This window comes from Eublepharis macularius, chromosome 2, assembly GCF_028583425.1.
Source record: "Eublepharis macularius isolate TG4126 chromosome 2, MPM_Emac_v1.0, whole genome shotgun sequence".
Classification (NCBI taxonomy): Eukaryota; Metazoa; Chordata; class Lepidosauria; order Squamata; family Eublepharidae; genus Eublepharis; species Eublepharis macularius.
This window is the reverse complement of record NC_072791.1, coordinates 139,928,872-139,948,615: the sequence shown is the minus strand read 5'-3', so window position 1 is coordinate 139,948,615 and position 19,744 is coordinate 139,928,872. Positions and strand designations below refer to the sequence as shown.

Below are 19,744 nucleotides of genomic sequence, written 5' to 3'. Positions count from 1 at the left end.
TTCCCCTCTTCTTTTGTTTTGTTGCCGAAACAAATTGTTTTCCTAACTTCTTATTAAATAGATATTTAACATCTTGATCTCTAATATGAGTCTCTTGTAAGCAAATCATATTACTTCTTTGTTTAGATAGCCAATGTAACACAGCTTTTCGTTTAGAGGGTGAATTGAGTCCATTAGCATTCCATGAAATTAATTTGTACTCCATAATTATAATCTACTTGAGCTAGGAAAGTCTTTTCCATTCTCCATCAGAAAGACATCCATTGCATATTTTGACTTAATCACTTGTCTCCCTGATTGGAATTCAAAAGTCACTCCTTCCGGCAACTCCCATCTATATCTAATTTCAGCTGCCTTCAGCTTTTGTATCAAATCTCTATATTTTTTCCGATCTTGGAGCACTTTTCTTGGTACTTCTTTCATAATTTGAACCCTTGTCCCAGCTATTTCCAGTGGAGTCTCAAAATGCCTTCTAATAATTTCCTCCTTCATTCTCCTCGTGGTCAATTGGACAATAATATCTCTTGGTAAATTCTTTTGTTCTGCATACTTTGAGTTGACTCTGTACACGATATCCAAGTGTATCATCATTTCCTCCTCTATTTGTTCTAAAAAATTTGCCAATATTTCAGCTACTTGTTTCAGAGCAGATCCGCCCATTTTCTCCGGCACACCCCTCATACGAATTTGCCTATCCATTGCTTTACATTCCATCATCACAATTCTTTCACCCATGCCCATAGTCTCTGTCTTTATAGCCTCTGTTTTTTTTTCTCCATCCTGCACCATCTGTTGTGTTTCTTGCACTTTTTGTTGGGTATTCTGTAAATCTGTTTTTATTGCCTCCATCTCTTTTTTAACCCCCGTTATTTCCGTCTTAATCACTTCTTTAATTTCCATCATTAAATTTTGCTGCAGTTGCTGTACCATCTCCTGAATCTCTTTATTTCCCTCCGTTATTTTTTGTCCAAATTCTCCATAGCAGCTTGCCAATCCTTTTCTTTTTTTGAAGCCATCGGGCTTGCTTTGGGCCCCCACGAATCTGCTCTCTTTCTTAACTCCGTCTTCCTTTTAATTCAAGTCTCAATTCTTTTATGTCAAAATTTCAGGTGTCTGCCCTCAGTTAAAATGGCGGTTAAGGCTTCCCTTACCCTTAAGATGTCGGGCGATGTTTTTCTATGGTATAAAATGTCGGACGATCTTTCTCTATGGTAATGATGACAACACAATGATCTTCCCTTACTTTCAATGGTGGGCACTTTGCTTCCTCTTCTTCCCTTACTTTCAATGGTGGGCGCTTCACTCCCTCTTCCAACGTTGTTTTCCTTCCGGCTCATCCGACTCTTCCTGACCTCTCCCTCGCCGCCCTGTCTCCTCTCCGTCTATTATACTCTACTGTAACCACTTCCTGCCTCACATCGCTTCTTCCGATTCCCACGATCCTCCCTCCGCGTCGCTATCTACCCAACTGCAAGTATGCAAAACAATATTCTTTCTTTGCTATTTTTAGCTCTTTCTCACTCTCAAACTTCGAATTAAACAACTCAGTTCTTTAGTATGCTTTTTCCGCTTAGTATCTCAGTTCTTCATTTTTTATAAAATCGGTCTTTGTTCAGTAAAACAGTCCATTGGGGGAGATAGTAATCTTTACTTAACACAGACTTCTTGGGTTGTACTCACTGCTTCAAACGTCCAATTCTATCAAATTCTGTTCCTGAGGCTTGGGGTACGACGAGCCTATGCCAATTAATGACCCCAGAAGCTGCTGCAGAGATTTTAGCTGCCCTTCTCCGAGGAGGATCTTAAGGCTTGGGAGGAAAGCCCTTAATTCAGAGCCTCCCACCCACCAAGACCCTTCACTCTCAGGGCTTCCGGCCTGATTTCTGACTGAAATCAGGGGGCTGTGGGCAATCGATGCACCCCACCAGCTAAAAACAGCACTTCGGATGGTCCGGAGCTCCAGATCACGACGGTCTCGCCATTACCGGCAACTGGAAGTCTCCGAGAATTTAATCAATTCACATTAATTGAAATTATCTTAATCCCATTCATTTTTCTTCCTTCTTCTGCTTTCGTTTACTTATTGCTCCTCTCTATCTGAAGAGTTCATTACTGATGCTACTGTTAAGAATATTAAGAATATTTCCAGTATAGATAGGCTTCCTGTTTGGGGTTGATGGCGAACTGAAGTTGCCTGGCAAGCTGGGCAAACAAGCGCATCTGTTTTGGCAGGCCAGGTGCTTTGATCGCCTGCTGCCAACCCACCCCAGGTAGGGGGGTCTAGAACGCTATGTGATCCTGAGAGTGTGTGATCTCGGCGGAGGGGGGGTTCTGAATAAAGGATTTTCCCCACCACCTTGAGGTCCCCTCTGAGAAGGACAACCTAAGATCTCTACAGAGCTCTTTGGAGTCAAATGCCGATATAAGATCGCCTGAACCCAAGCATCTGTACCGAAATTGAACATCTTTAAATGGAAGAAACAGCACCATCAGCCCAAATCTAACAAGAAAAGGTAAAGATTGCTATCTCACTTTCTAGAATTAAAAGTGAAAGAAAAAGGATAAGAGGAACAAAGTAAAAATACAAGACTGCTAGATGAGTAAAGGACTAAGGCAATTTTGAGAAATTTGGCAAATTTAAAAGAAGAAAATAGCGTTAAAAGAAAGAAAATAAGTTTTGTTTATACATACCTGTGGTTTTGCAAGAGACGCTGGGAAAGGGAGGAAGGAGCAAGATCAGTGGGAGCATCGCGAGAATAGTGTGATAACAAAAGGGATATTGAGAATAGACAACCTTCCTGCCTAGAGAGGAAGTGGAGAGGAAGTGGAAGAGGAAGTGGAGGAGGAGAGTGGAAAAGGACTCCGGAAGCAAAACAAAGGCACCATTGAGAGGAGTGGAGACTAGAAGGTTAGCTGGAAGCGGAAGTTGGCCATTTTAAGAAGGTAAGGAGGAACAAATTGGACAAAACACCATAGAGAAATTCCGCCCGACATCTTGGTGAGGTCAAAATATTAAGTTGAGGGGGGGAAAGTTAATTTTTAAAGTAAAGACCTGGAAATTAAAGGAAGCAGACGTGAATATTAAAAACGGAGCTCAGAAAGAGAGCAGACACTTGGGGTGGTGTGAAAACTAGCCCAGTCATGACAAAGAAAGGTGAGAAAGAAATGCAAGCGGCGCTGGAGGCGCTGGAGAAAAAGTGATTGATGGCAACAAGGAGTTGTCTCAAACAAAAAACGAATGGAGGAGAGACAGTCTCAATCAATACAACGAATGGAGGAGAGCTTGCTAAAAAATTTAAAAGACCTAATAAAAGCAGAGGTCTCTGAATTGGCAAAGAGTATAGAAGATGTTAAAATGGAGCTTCAAACAATGAATCAAACAGTAAAGGAGGTGGAGCAGACGACCTCTGGTTTAAAAACAGAAAATCAAGTGTTAAAGGAGCGGATGGCGGTGATGGAATGCAGAATTATGGAAAATCAATTAAGATTTCAAGGAGTCCAGGCGTCCTTGACTCAAAATACACAGGAACAAATGGCTAAAATATTGTCAGATTATTTGGAAAAACAGCCAGAAGAAATTCAAGGCAATATGGATTTGGCCTACAGAATAAATTCCAGTTATGCACAGCAGAAAAATTTACCTAGGGATATAATTTTACAAGTCGCAACCAAAAGAATGAAGGAAGAGACTTTAAGTAGGCAATTTCAAAACCCTCTGATACTGGAAGGAAGTAGAGTCAGAATTATGAAGGAGTTGCCAAAGAAAATTTTAAAAGAGCACAAAAAATACTGAGAATTAACTGGGAAATTGAGAGAAAAAAAGATCAGGTATAGGTGGGAAATACCTGAAGGCTTGAGCTTTACGTTTAACTCCACAAGAGTGACCATTAAGTCAAAGCATGAGATGATTGTGTTTTTGGTGGATAACGAAAAAGACTTTCCAGGAGTAATAAAAGAGTAGAAATATGGAGTACAAACGAATATCTTGGAATGTTAATGGTTTGAATTCACCCCAAAAACGTAAAATGATGTTTCATTGGGTCAAGAGGCAAAATTGTAATATAATCTGTTTACAAGAAACCCACATTAATGAGCAAGATTGTAAGTATTTAAAAAATGGACAATTAGGACAAGAGTTTTGGGCATCTGCTAAACAGAAGAAAAGAGGGATTGTGATTTATATAAAACAAGAATTGGACCCTAAATTAATTTTTAAAGACAAAGAAGGAAGATATTTGGCAGTGGAGATTATTGTGAATTTTAAGAAGACCCTGGTTTTAGGTATATATGCACCAAATGGAGCTAAAGATGATTTTTATAAGGAACTAATTCAGAAAATGGATAAGTATGCATATGAGCAAATTATAATGACTGGGGATTTTAATGGGGTGGCTAATTTGCAATTAGACAGGAAATCCAAAATACAGAAATAAAAGGCTGGGAAGTTACCAAAATCCTTTTTTGAATTGGTTGGACAGGAAAATTTGGAAGATATTTGGAGGAGCTGGAATCCTAAAATAAAAGACTTTACTTTTTATTCAACAAGACACCAGTCATTTTCAAGAATTGATATGATCTGGGCGACAAAGGATTTAAATTTGATTACAAAGAAAATAGAAATTATGCCAAGGGTGAGTTCGGATCATAATCCAATGATGTGGACAATTACGATAGGAGTCAGGAAGTTTAGATGGAGATTAAATGAAGATCTTCTACAGCGCCAAGAGAATGTTGAAATAATTCAAAAAGAGACAAAGGACTTTTTTCAACTGAATGCTGATCAAGAAGTCCCAACACATACGGTGTGGGACGCCTATAAAGCTGTGATCAGAGGGATCCTGATCACATTGGACAGCAGGGAATAGCAAAGCAAAGCAAAGCAACTTCAGGAGATACAAGAGAAAATTTCCAAAAAAGAGAAAGACTTACAGAAAAGACCGGGGAAGAAATCAATAATCCAGGAAATTAAGATATTACAAGAACAACTAAGAGCTTCTGCAAATAAAGAGTTAGAATGGCATTTAAAATCTCTGCAACAAAAATCCTTTGAGGGGGCCAACAAGCCAGGGAAATATTTAGCCTGGCAATTGAAAAAGAAAAGGGAAAAAAAGTTATAGGGAAGATAATAGAAGAAGGAACAGAAATAATGGACCATCAAGGGATGAAAAGGGCTTTTTACAAATACTATGCAAAATTATAATGACTGGGGATTACAGTCATAGAAAATGATAGATTTAGACAAAATAGAAGCATATTTGGAACGAGCAAAAATACCAAAGATTTCAATGACAATGAAAGAGATTTTGAATGTTCTAGTAACAGAAGGAGAAATTTTAGATGCTATAGAATCAACTAAAATAGGGAAAGCACCGGGTCCAGACAGAATTACAGCAAAATTTTATAAAGTAATGAAAAAAGACTTGATGCAGCCTCTACAAAAGTTGAATGAAACTATTAAGAAGAAAAATCTCCCAAAGACTTGGAATGAAGCAAATATTTCACTGATCCCAAAAGAGTCACAAGATTTACGAAATGTTCAAAGTTATAGGCCGATTTCTTTATTAAACAATGATTACAAAATTTTTGCAAGACTTATAGCGGAAAGGCTTAAGAAATTTTTGATAGAATTCGTAGGGGAAGAGCAGGCCGGATTTTTACTGAATAGACAAATTAGGGATAATCTGAGAGTGGTGTTGGACGCCATTGAATACTATGATAAGCATCCAGAAAAGGAAGTAGGCCTGTTTTTTGCTGATGCTGAGAAAGCCTTTGACAATTTGAATTGGGATTTTATGTTTTTGACAATGGAAAAGATGGATATGGGGCAAGATTTTTTTTTAAAATAAAATTTTATTGGTGAGTGGAAAAACAAAAGAAAATTTTCCAAATTTAACACATATAATCCCATTTTTCCCCTTACTCTGTCCCCCACCCTTTTCCTCCCCCCTCCCTATTGACTTCCAACAGCTTTCCAACCCTTAACCCTTCTTATTACTTAAATCTATTTCATTTATATTTTCCTACCAACTTTGAATCATAACATCTCTTACTCTAAGCACATTCTTATTCTTTTACATAAACTCTATCAAACATACTATCAATATAGTATATCTCATATCAATATAACATAACAATATAGTATAATATATAGCAGGGATCGCACTATCTCTTACTTTAAACTTATTCTATTTCTTTTAGGCATATAATCCATCAAATAAACTATCAATATAGTATATATTATAGTAATATATTATATATATATTGTATGCTATGCCACCAATGTAGCACAGCACACAACACCATATAGCATAACCACATAATATGTTATAATGTAAAGTCTGATCCACTAACCCTTTATTTTATGTTATATATCATATATAGTATATCTCATTGAGATATCTATTTACCCCTTCTCATTATCTCATATATTCAATGTAGAATTCCCTTAAATATTATATTATCTTAGATTATAATTACATTCCCCCTAAATGGTAAGATCCCTTCTCTCTTCTCATTGCAACATTGTTTTTTTAAAATTTTTCAAACTGCCACAGTTCTCCTTTTACATCCCACTTTTTTTCCAAAAATTGTTTCAATTTCCCCCAATCAACAATATATTGTCCTAGGTCAAGATCTTTAAGTTTCCTTGTCATTTTATCCATTTCTGCCATGTACAGCAATTTATAAATCCAGTCTTCTACAGTTGGTATTTCTTGTGTCTTCCATTTCTGCGCATACAAAAGTCTAGCCACTGCAGTCATGTAAAATAACAATGTTCTATACTGCGTTGGAACTGCCTCCATTCCCAAGTTCAGTAGCAACAATTCTGGGTTCTTGTTTATTTGTATTTGTAAAATCTCATTTATTGCTTCAATTATTTCTCCCCAGTACTGTTTAGCTACTTCACATGTCCACCACATATGGTAAAATGATCCTTCATGCTTTTTACATTTCCAGCATTTGTCTGACATATTAGTATTTCCTAGCGCAATTTTCTTTGGTGTTAAATACCATCTGTAAATCATTTTGTACACATTCTCTTTAATGTTCGTACAAGTTGAAATCTTCAGGGGGGGGCAAGATTTCATTAATGCAGTGAAAGCTATATATTTTGAACAAAATGCGTCATTAGTGGTAAACGGTGATTTGACAGAAAAATTTGAGGTAAGAAAAGGTACAAGACAAGGATGTCCACTTTCACCATTACTATTTGTTATGGTGTTGGAAATACTTTTGAGGCAAATAAGAGATGATGACAATATCAAAGGTATAAAACTCAAAGGGTTTTCTTATAAGTTCAGAGCATTTGCAGATGATGTAATGTTTATAGTAGAAGATCCAATCCAGACATTACCAATATTGTTAGATAAAATTAAAGAGTTCGGAGATCTGGCAGGATTTTTTATTAATAGATCAAAGTCGAAACTGCTCTGTAAAAATATGACAAAAAAGAAACAAGAACAATTAATGAATGATTCAAAGTGTGAAGTGGTTCAGAAAACAAAATACCTGGGGATAGAAGTATCAGCTAAGAATATAGATCTATTTAAAAATAATTATGAAAAACTGTGGTCGCAGATAGAGAGAGATCTGTTGAAATGGAGCAAATTGAATCTGTCATTGTTAGGACGTATCTGTTGTTAAAATGAATGTATTACCGAGAATGATGTTTCTGTTGCAAACGATTCCAATTGTTAAAGAAATGAAGCATTTTGATAAATGGCAAAGAAGAATCTTAGATTTTATTTGGGCTGGAAGAAAACCGAGAATTAAGATGAAGGTACTGTGTGACGCAAAAGAAAGGGGAGGCTTGCAATTACTAAATCTGAGATTGTATTATGAAGCAATTTGCTTGGTCTGGCTGAAAGAATGGGTGAAATTATCTAATCTAAAATTACTAGCTTTGGAAGGGTTCAATAACTTGTTTGGTTGGCATGTGTATTTATGGTATGAGAAATATAAAATGGATGGTATGTTTCAGCATCATAGTTCAATGTCAAATAAATGTTGGAAATGTGAAAAACATGAGGGCTCCTTTTACCATATGTGGTGGACCTGTGAAAAGGCCAAAAAGTTTTGGTCTAAGATTTATGGAGAAATGCTGTTAATTATGAAATGTAATTTGTTAAAGAGCCCGGAAATGCTGTTGCTAGGATTGAATATGCAAGAAGTTAACATGAGGGACAGAACTCTGTTATATTATATGACTGTTGCAGCAAGAATTTTGTATGCACAATACTGGAAACAAGAAGACATACCAGAAGTTGAGGAATGGATCCAAAAGCTGTTGCATATGGCGGAAATGGACAAATTGACAAGGAAATTGAGAGAGCAGAATCCGAATGAATTTTTAACTGATTGGAAGAAGCTTAAGGACTATGTGGAAAATAAATGGGATGTAAGAGGACAACTGTGGACTTTAGATAGTTATTAAGTAATATGAGCTATGAGAATGAACATGAACTTTACCTTAGATAATAGGGACTACATAGTAATTAGAGATAACAATAAGAAATTAAGGGTTTTTAGTGCTGTTGGAAGTCAAAAAGGGGGAGGGGGAAGGGATGGGGGGCATATACTGTAATTATAAGGGTAAACGAGTATGTATTGTGTATTATGTAATATGTTAAACCATTCAATAAAATTTCTATTAAAAAAAAAAGAATATTTCCAGTATACACTAGGAATTTTCCAGCAGTATCTTGTTTCTTTCTGCTGCAAACATTTTGTCAGGTTCCAAAATTCTTTACGTTTTTAATTGTTATTAGCTGTAGATCTTGAAATATCTGTATCTCTTTCCCTTCTACTTCCAGTGGTTCTTACCTGTGCTGCTGAAGAATAGTATCCTTTGTTTTCTTGTGTGAAAAAGTAACTAATATATCTCTTGGAAGTTTATATCGAGTCGCATGCTTTGAGTTGATCCTGAAGATTTGTTCAATTTCTGGAAAATCTCCTTGGACTTTTACATAATTTTGAATCAACTTTCAAAATTTGTTCTCAAGATCTTGAAGCCTAATTGATTCTGGAATATCGCAAAATCTAAGATTCATCTTCGTTCTTCTGTGCCTCCACACATGGGGACTGCGCAGGCGCAGGCCAGCCGCCGGAGAATTTTCTATAGCTTCTATAGCTCCGAAGGGGCCATTTGTCGCGCGCCTCAGCGACCGTTTTCCCACCCAAATGGTCACATGCTCCTCCAGCGACCAACGGCCCCTTCCCTCAGTTCTCTTCTTGCCGCCGCTTGGAGAGAACGTGAGCTTCGTTGCTCTGTGCTTTTGGTGTGTCTTTTGACTTGGATTGATCTTTTGGCTTGAATTTGGACTTCGGACTTCGGACTATTCTTTCGCTTACTGATTTCGACTTGACTCGGCCTCGGTAAATACGACTCGGACTGTTTGACCCTTCTTTTTGCGTGCCCGTGAAGATGGCCTCAAAGGCGCTCTTCAAACATTACCTCCAGTGCCACACTAAAATGGCCCAAACCGATGGCCATGAACTGTGCCTGTTTTGTCTGGGGGAGACCCACAATGTCCCAGCCTGTAAAATATGCCAGGGCTTTACCAACAAGGCCCGGCAGGAGCGCAAGGCCTGGTTGAACTCCCTGTGGCAGAAGGTCATGTCTGAGGGTACTCCGTTGCCTTCCCCCAAGGCCGGCCCTAGCCCCTTTGCTGAGAAGCGTTCACGAGCGGGCTCAGTGGCTTCTGCGAAGTCAGCAGCAAGATCCAGGCCGACGAGCGCTGCGGCGTCAAGAGCCGCCTCTCCAGCGCAGGGTTCGGTGAGACCGCCCTGAAGCGCCTCCGAGTCTCGATCGGATCCGAGGGCGTCCGACTCCGAGACGAGACTAGTGGTGCCAAGTCCACTGTCGGATCCGAAGAGGGCCGCATCGATTCCGAAGAAGTCGTCTTCAAGCAAGGTGTCTAAGCGGTGGAGTTCCACAACGAGCCCATCTTCCGGAGGAACGTCGGTTCCGAGGGCCTCGTCGGTACCCGCCGGTCAAGAAGCCTAAGAAGGCGCACCGCCATCGTTCGCCGCGCTCGGTTCCGACGGAGGAGGTGATTGAGATCCCCCGCACACCTTCTCCCCATCTGGATTCACCGGTTCCTGAGGAGGTACCCAATCCGGTGGCCTTCGAGGAGGTACCGCTTGCGCCTCCTGTGGTCTCGGATGCGAGTCCATCGACCAGTCGTCGGATCCGACCATCGCCGGATCATCGACCCCCAACAGCTTCCAGCCGTGAGAGGCGCTGTTCCGAGACTGGTAGCGTCGGATCCGGGCACTCGGTGGGTTCGCACCATCGTCAGGCCTCCTCCTACATCCCTCCAGCCTACCACTGTCAGTGGGAAGGGGCTCCTGTCGGCTTCGGGTACTCGGATCCGAAGCCATCGACGTCGGCGCAAGGTTGGTTCCTTCCACCGTTCCGGGGAGAGGAGTCAACGCATGGTTCCGAGGAAGGGGAGGCTGAAAGCATCGGGGATTACCGATCCAAGACCTGGTCGGAACCGTCCCCGGATGACAATGTGGCGCCGAGCACCAGCTCCCCGTACGAGGACCTGAAGATTTATGCTGATCAGATGGCCCGTATGGCACAGGCGCTGGAGATGGATATCTCTTCAGCGACCCCCCAAACCAAAGACAAGCTCCTGAAGAGGATCTATGGAGACAACCCTGCTACCATTGGCTTCCCCATGTTAGAGGGTATTGAGGAGATCGTGGAAAGGGTGTGGAAGGTGCCCTGTGACCAGCCTGCAACTTCCAAGAGGATAGAACAGCTTTATAAGATCAAACAGGGCACCTGGCAAGCACTGGCGAAACACCCCCCACCCTCCTCCTTGGTGACAGAGGAATTCCAACCTCGTCGGTCGGGCCCACCTTCAGCACCACCTGACAAGGAGGGCAGGGAGATAGATGCAATGGGTAGGCGCCAGTACTCCATCTCTTCCCTGGGCCTCAGAATCGCCAATTATCAGACGATCATGGCAGGGTACCAGCTGTATTTGTGGGAGAAACTGGTGTCCTACGTGGGAGATTTGCCTCCTGAGAAGAAAGCTGTGGTCTCCCTGCTTCAGACCGAGGCTGTGCGTCTGTCCAAGCAGCAGATGAACGCAGGGAGCCATGCTGCCGACACTGCTGCGCGTGGGATGGCTTCGGCCATAGTCCTCAGGCGCCATTCCTGGCTTCGATCTACAGCTCTCTCACAGGAGGTGAGGTCTCAGGTGGAGAGTCTACCTTTTGAAGGGGACTCCCTGTTCTCTACCTCGACTGATGAGGCCCTCAAAAAGAAAAAAGAGGACAGGCAGACGGCGCGATCCTTAGGTTTGGCTCTGACGGACAAGCCCGCCTCCAGGCCACGGTACGCTCCACGATACACCCCGTACCATTACCAGGGCAGGTTCCAGCAGCAGCGTCCAGGCTACCAACAGTATCCTGCCTACCCACAGCGGCACTACGCCCCTCCACAACAACCCAGGCGGCGTAGACCCTTCAAACCTCGCCCGTCACAACCTCCGGCCCAGCAGAAGGATCAGCAGGGTCTTGGGAGGCAGTACTGACAGGGCACGCCAGCCGTATCCCCAACTTTTTCGGACAGACTGAGTCCACTCCTCTCCGAGTGGGAGTCAATAACATCTGACTCATGGGTCTTAACGATTGTTGATAAGGGATACGGGCTGGAATTCATTGAGCTGCCTAGGTGCAGTTCACCCTTGACAGCTGTAAATAACACTATGGCCGAGCTGGATGTGGAAATCGTGTCGCTCGTGGCCAAGGGTGCTGTGGAAGAGTTACCCTATGAGGAATCCGTGACAGGGTTCTTCTCCAGGTTCTTCCTGGTACCCAAGAAGGATGGGGGCTTACGCCCCATTTTGGATCTGAGGGGTCTTAATGCCTTCCTCAAGGTCACTAAATTCAAGATGGTTACATTGGCTACGGTGCTCACCTTACTGAAACAGGGTGATTGGTTTGCAGTCCTTGATTTGAAGGACGCATATTTTCACGTGGGGATACGGGAAGAGCACAGGAAATACCTGAGCTTTGTTTATCAGCATAGAGTTTTGCGGTATAGGGTGCTTCCCTTTGGTCTATCCACTGCCCCACGAGTGTTCACTAAATGTGTGGCCCCTGTGGTCTCGTTCCTCCGTGAGGAGGGCTGTACCATCTTCCCATACCTCGATGACTGGCTCATCGTGGCTGAGTCGGAGGCTAGGCTTGTGCGGGACATTGACTTGGTGCTTAGCACTTGTGACCGCTTGGGGCTCTTGGTGAACTTTGAAAAATCCAAGCTGGTGCCCACCTGCAAGGTTTCCTACATTGGTGCACTGTTGGACTCCGTGGAGGGTAAGGCTTTGCTCCCCTTGGAGAGAGCTAGATCCCTAAGGGGTCTTGTGTCCATGTTTAAGAGGAACCGTTTCCAATCTGTGCGCACTATCCAGTGCTTATTGGGCCACATGGCGGCTACCACATCGGTGGTGCCCTTCGCCAGGCTCCATATGCGCCCTCTCCAAAACTGGTTTGTGCGGAGGTACGATGCTCAGCAGCACCCTCCGTCCCTCAAACTTTCTATTCCAAGGGTCATCCTGGCCTCCTTGGACTGGTGGCTGTCTGATGACCACTTGTTTAAGGGTACCCCTTTTGGCTATCAGCATCCTGAGGTCACGGTTACCACGGATGCCTCCCTGTTGGGATGGGGGGCTTATTGTGGTGATGTATGTGTGCAAGATGTCTGGTCTGAGAGGGAAAAGACCCTCCATATTAATGTGCTTGAATTAAGAGCCATACGTTTCGCACTTGTGTCCCTTACAGCACTGTTGAAAGATCGCCAGGTGCTGGTGCAGACGGACAACACGACTGCCATGTACTACATAAATCAGCAGGGGGGTACAGTGTCCATGGCTCTCTGCCGGGGAGCCACGCTCACTTGGCAGTGGGCAATCAAGAATGGCGTGACAATTCGTGCATTACACGTGGCAGGGTCGGACAATGCCCGAGCGGATGCCCTCAGCAGGGTCCTTCTACTGGACCACAAGTGGGAACTGAACGCAGAGTGCATTGGGCCGATCTTTCGGATGTGGGGTCATCCAGATATAGATGTATTCGCAACAGCAGCGAATACCAAGGCCCAAATGTTCTGTTCCAGGGCAGGGAGCGACCCCCTTTCTATTGGGGATGCCTTCCAGTGTATGTGGACTCAGGGCTTGCATTATATGTTTCCTCCGTTCCCTTTGATGCCCAGGGTCCTGTGCAAGATAGAGGAGGACGGGACGGACTGCATCCTGGTGGCCCCCTTTTGGCCAAGGCAGGTTTGGTTTCCAAAGCTCCTGCGGATGTCCCAACGGACATATGTGAGTCTGCCGCCTCGGCAGGACCTCCTCCTGAATGGGAGCCTAGTCCATCACGACCCCAGGAAGCTGCACCTGACGGCTTGGCGGATCGTTCCTCCCCTGTAGGTTTTTCGGAGGAGGTACAGAGGGTCCTTCTGAACGCTCGCAGACCATCCACTAGGCGCTCTTATGCGGCCAAGTGGCGTAGGTTCGAAGGATGGGCACTTGCTAAGGGTGTAGTGCCTGCCAGCTGCCCCCTGGGGGTTATATTCGATTACTTGTGCCACCTGCGTGACCTGGGCCTGAAGGTTTCCTCTCTTAAGGTCCACCTTGCAGCTATCTCTGCTGCTCACACCCGAATTGATGGTGGTACAGTTTTTTCTCACCCAAAATCCCGTCAATTTCTTAAGGGCATGTTCAACCTTTACCCACCTGTGTTTGCACCGGTGCCTCAATGGTCGCTGTCCCTAGTGCTTTCACGTCTTATGTTGCCTCCATTCGAGCCTCTGGCAACCTGCCCCTTGGACATGTTGTCGTACAAGGTGGCATTCCTGGTGGCGGTAACGTCTGCCAGAAGGGTCAGTGAGCTGTCTGCGTTGCGATCTGACCCTCCATTCCTTGTGTTTCATCCAAACAAGGTGGTCCTGTGTCCCTGCATAGGTTTCCTGCCTAAGGTGGTGTCCGCTTTCCACCTCTCGCAGGATATTGCATTGCCTGCCTTTTTTCCTCACCCTTCCTCGAAAGGAGAGGAGGCCCTCCATTCACTAGATTTAAAAAGGGCCCTAGCCTACTATTTGGATAGGACAAAGGGCTTCCGATCAAGTCCTCACCTGTTTGTGTGCTTTGGGGCCAAGGACAAGGGTAACAGGGCTTCTTCACAGACCCTGTCTAGGTGGATCGTGATGGCCATTAGCAAGGCCTATTCCCTAGCTGGGGTAGCTTGCCCACTTCATGTCAGGGCCCATTCTACGTGGTCCCAGGCATCCTCCTCGGCACTCCTCAGGGGTGTGCCCCTGGCTAACATTTGCAAAGCGGCCACATGGTCCTCTGCAGACACCTTTGTAAGGCATTATGCCATAGATGTCAATGCGGAGCAGGATGTGTCTGTGGCCAGGGCGGTCCTACACTCCCTCTTCTCCTAAGGGAGTCTTGGAAAAGGTTTCTTTGCGTACCTGTTAGGTACCCTTGAGTGAAGGGGTGTATATATATTTTATGTGTATATATATGTAATTATTGAGTACTTATATATCACTACACAACTTGTATAGATGTATATATGTATATGTATAGTGTTGTTGTTCTTGTTCTTTAATAAAATTGTGTTGGACTTCACCCCACCTTCCTTATTGTGTGAAGCTTGGTACACTCCCATGTGTGGAGGCACAGAAGAACGAAGATGAAAACAGGGTTAACATACCTGTAACTTATGTTCATCGAGTTCTTCTGTGCTGACACACAACCCTCCCTCCTACCCTGCTGTGAATTCCAATGCACTACAATGTGATGGCTGTACCGAGAATTGGTGTTTTTTAAGGTGTTATGGCTAAAGTGTATTGGTCAAGCGGCGGCAAAGGAGAACTGAGGGAAGGGGCCGTTGGTCGCTGGAGGAGCATGTGACCGTTTGGGGGGGGAAAACGGTCGCTGAGGCGCGCGACAAATGGCCCCTTCGGAGCTATAGAAGCTATAGAAAATTCTCCGGCGGCTGGCCTGTGCCTGCGCAGTCCCCATGTGTGTCAGCACAGAAGAACTCGATGAACATAAGTTACAGGTATGTTAACCCTGTTTTCTTACTTCTGAGTTGAATTTCTAACGACTCTATTCTTTGTTCAGCTTCTTTTATGGACACTGCCTGTTGTGTTTGCAATGCTTCAGTGTGATCTTGTGATTCCTTCAATTCCTTGTGTTGTTCTTTTAGCTCTTAAATGCTTTATTTTCTTCAATTTTTTTCATTATTTTTTGCAGTCCAGTTGAAGCTTCAGTCTTTAAATTTTGTAATTCCTTTCTGATTCCAGAAAATGATTCCTCTGTCTTTTGAATTTGAGTTGACAGATCTCGGACCTCTTTCTGGATCCCTCCTACTATATCTTTGGTAGTTTGGATCAACTCTGATGTTAGAGCTTGAAAGTGCTGTGAGATAGGTAAATTTCATCTTCAGAGCAGAGTTCAAGTTTGCCTTTTCTAGTGCCTTTTGCCATTCTCTTGACTTTAACTAGTGTCCTTCATCTTCTGACGGCTGCTAACAACCTTTCCATACAGCAATAACAACATATAATCTACAACCCCCCCTGGCCTCAATCAAGCTCACCCAACATTACAAAGAAAAAAACCCATACATATAACAGTTCAAATTATATAATTAAATTATATATAGTAATAATGCAAATTCCCTTGAGGATAAAAAAGGATCTTAGATCATTTTTTAAAAAGAAAACTAAGGGGAAAAAAGAAAACAAAATTCTTCAATTGTCCAGCAGATGGCAGCAGCTGATTTTCTGCATACAAACTCTACTCAGCCATCTTGATTGCGCAGTTTTATTATTTCAAAAAATAAGATCCACTGGAAGTCACGGTACAAAATAAACAAGCCAGGAGGAATAATTCAAAATGATTGTAATCCACTTTAATTCACAGGACTATGATTATCACAAAAAGTATATTCTAAATTCCAAAAGGTAAATAGAAGTTTTAATCCATTCTTCTTGGTAAATGGTGCCAATTCCAATGATTCCAAATAATTATAATCCACAAGATAAAAACCAATACAAGCCATGACATAAAACAAAATAACCTGCACTAGAATCTCAGCACAAGTCAAGAGAAGGAAAAAAATGGAGGTATCTTTGACCATCCAAAGGAGAAAAAAACAGAGTCAGAGCAGACGGAGAAAACAGGTGAGAAGGAGAAGATTTTTTTTTCTTAAACAGCAGAGATTAGCTGTTGGATGTAATCCCAGACCTTCTTCAGATTGCTAACAAAGTTATTTACTTTTAAGAGTCGATAGTCATCTAATTAAAACTTATTTGCTGGTAAAACTCAGTCACAGAAGAAAATGCTCAAGCTGTAGATAAATAGTCCCGGCCAGGAAAAAAACATGTTGGGAGGAAAATTTTAATATAATATAGTTCAGCTATATGAAATGGTAGAAGGGTGATGCAATGTCTCCCATGTGACAAGAAGATATTCTCTCAAAGGAGGTGGAGGGGAGGGGGGGAAGAGAGAGAAGGGAACACTGGAATGGCAAAGACACGGCACCTATTCAGTTAGGGCAATAGTCGAAATCAAATCCGTCTCAGACACAGCAAGTCCAGTCCACTTCTTCATTAAGTCCCCAAGGCATCAGCGTCTGGAGGTGGTGAATCCAAAACACTTCTCTTTTCTGCAGGAGTTTGTGAGAGCCTGAAGATGTGTTCTGTATAACTTCCACAACCCAAAATTGCAGCTGCTTCTCTGTATGGCTGGCAGTAAGATAGTGGTTAACAAGTGGGGCATTCAGTTTCTTTAATCGAATACAGCTCTTATGCTCACAAATACGAACTTTAACAGGTCTGGTAGTCATACCTACATACATCAAATTGCAAGGACACTGAATAACATAGATAACTCCCTTGGAATTGCAGTTGCTGAATGAATTAATTTCAAATGTCCTAGTATTTGACAAATTATGAAAAGTTTTTTTAGGCAAAGAGCCATTCCAGTGTTCCCTTCCTCCTCTCTCTTCCTTCCCCCCCTCCCCTCCACCTCCTTTGAGAGCATATCTTCTTATCAGATGGGAGACATTGCATCACCCTTCTACCATTTCATATAGCTGAACTTTCTTAGGTTAAAGTGCCATTTTATCTTTACTGCAGATTGATGTAACACTCCTATACATTGGAAACCAAGCCTCAGGTTGGTTTGTGATTGGGTTTGGAGAACCTGGGGGGGGGGGGTCAGTTAAGAGCATGTTAGGGTATAATTCTCTAATTTGGTACATTTTTTCTTTAAAGTGCAAAAATAAACAAAGAGCAGTGTGTGAATGCAGTCCTGCATCTACTGCAATATTTGTAGTTTATTACACAATACTAGAGGTAAATTCTGATTTTACCTAGAATAATTCTAGCACTGAATAATGGACTATATTATATTAAAATTTTCCTCCCCCCTTCTCCTTTTGTTACAGCTCTAAATAAAACTCTGGGAGCATTGCATGATTGGTTTCTATATGTGTGGGTGTGTTTGATCATAAATTGTTTACAATTGACCTCTGAGGAAGGCCATAGGGCCAAAACGCGTCTGGTCGGTTTTTACTGTACCTTGGTCTATTTGTGATGTTTTAGCAAGTTTTAGTATACATATGTAGCCTGCCATTCAGGCCTTATATTTTAAACTTGTTTTTAATTGTTTGTGGGGATTTTCCCACCAACCTTTTCGTCCTTGCTGTTGAAGCAGCTGTTGCCAGGTGGCATAACACTCACAGAGCATAAGAGCATGAGGGAGGGGCCCTTCAGCATGGCTTCAATGAATTCCCTAAATTACTGCCTTGTTGCCTGCACTTATTGGACTGTTCCTCTGACTACTGGCCTTGGCTTGCCTTCAACCACGCTTTTGAATTACAGACGTTGTTTATCCTGCTGATGCACCTTGCCCTGCCAGCTGGTCTACATTAGCATGTCAGCTGTACTCTGAAGATGCCAGCTCCTGCCTGAAGCAGAACATGAGGGCAGAAAAACTTACCTTGTCCTCTAATATATCTGCAAGAACTGGGAGCAATCAACAAGGAGGGATGGTGTATGACATCCAGTGTTTGACCTCCTATTTTCCTTTGTTTTTAACGGAATTTTATTAGAGTTTTAAAGTTAAATAGGACAGCCTTGGTCAGCCTGATCTTGTCAGATCTCAGAAACTAAGCAGGGGCTGCCCTGGTCAATAACTAGATGGGAGACCTCTAACAAAGACCAGAGTTGCAGAGGCAGGCAATGGCAAACCTCCTCTCTTAGTCTCTTGCCATGAAAACTCCACCAGGGTTGCCATATGTCAGCTATGACTTAAGAGCACTCTCCACCACCATAAAACATACCCCAAAAAAGAGAAGAAAAAATAAGAAACAGAAACAGAAAAACAGGATGGACAGACCAATTTTCTGTTTGAAAAGTTCTAACCATATAACATATTATGTACGATCTCTTAAGTTACCATAAGTAATACTTTTCCTTTCCATCCATATATTCCTCCCCTCTCCCTGATCTTCAAAAACACAGATCATTAGTTCATTTCTTTCTGTTTCCTGCAAAATGTCAATAAGGGGCTTCCAAATGCTTAAATGCTTATCTAATGTCTGTTTCCTGATTAAAGACATCCGTTTGGCCATCTTGGCATAATCCATCAATTTTTCCAGCCAATCTTCTACTGTAGGTAATGTTGTAACTTTCTATTTTTGTGTTTGACCTCTTATTTTCATACTGCTTCAAGTATGTGTTTTTAGACTTCAACTAGACAAAACTATCCACTAGTTCTGCATGATTACGGCCATGTAACTCTTCTAACGAAATCATATATACAGATCCAGTTAAACATATAACTCTGTCTAAAGGCACTTTGTTTGCTGTATGTAATGGGATTTCCAGATGAGCTCACCCCTTTTTGACATCTAAACAGAAACCGACTAATGACAAATGTGTCAGTCACCATCACAGCTGTTGTTGTAGAAGCACTGTGTGTGTATGTCTCTGTGTGTAATATGATACACCTTTCAAACAGGATAGGATTGCAAACTAGAAATCTCTAGCATGGGCACCATGTTGAGCCTATCATAAGATGATTTTGTCTTCTGTATTTTTTCTCATGTGGGTAAGAACATTGGCTGAAACCAATTCTAATGTGATATAAATTGCACAATGCTCCCTAATCAAAATGGACTTTGTGGTCCATTTTAAACAAATCTTTCCAGTTGTGTGTGCTCCTTCTGCTTGCCTCTTCCAAGCCCTGGTGATCACTGAACAAAATCATTTCCTGACATTCAGTGCCCATGTAGGAGACATCTACAGTTATTAAGATGATTTTGTAGGATGGACCTATTGATCAGAAGCCAGGCTTGCAACAACTACTTGCACTGTTTTGAATGTGGTGGTGTGAGGCATTTCTTGCTCATTTCTTAGACTTTTTGTGAAAAGTATGGCTAAAACTACTACACTCAAGACTGATCTGGTTTCTATTGCAGGTCACAGACTATAACTATAGAGCTGAAGTGAAAAAACTCATCCCTCACTTAAAGAGTTTGGATGAAGTACCAGCAAACCAAACTGACATTCCTGTCCCATGTAAGATGAACAAAGACTGGCTAATCGTTAAGGAATCCATCAAAGATGGAAGTTTAGTTGAAGAGGCATCTGGTTTTGGTATGCTAAAACACAATGCAAATCACATTTTCATTAGTGTTTCAAGGAAGTATA

General features: G+C 42.5%; 1 protein-coding gene across 3 annotated transcripts in view; it reads left to right on the top strand.

The window, feature by feature from the left end:
- Window positions 1-19,744, top strand: part of LRRC56 (leucine rich repeat containing 56) — a 138,804-nt gene that overhangs the window by 89,933 nt on the left and 29,127 nt on the right. For all 3 annotated transcript variants that reach the window (XM_054970202.1, XM_054970201.1, XM_054970203.1), the window contains one exon: window positions 19,513-19,690. In XM_054970202.1, the coding sequence (XP_054826177.1) occupies window positions 19,513-19,690 (178 nt within the window). The remainder of the gene's footprint in view (window positions 1-19,512; window positions 19,691-19,744) is intronic.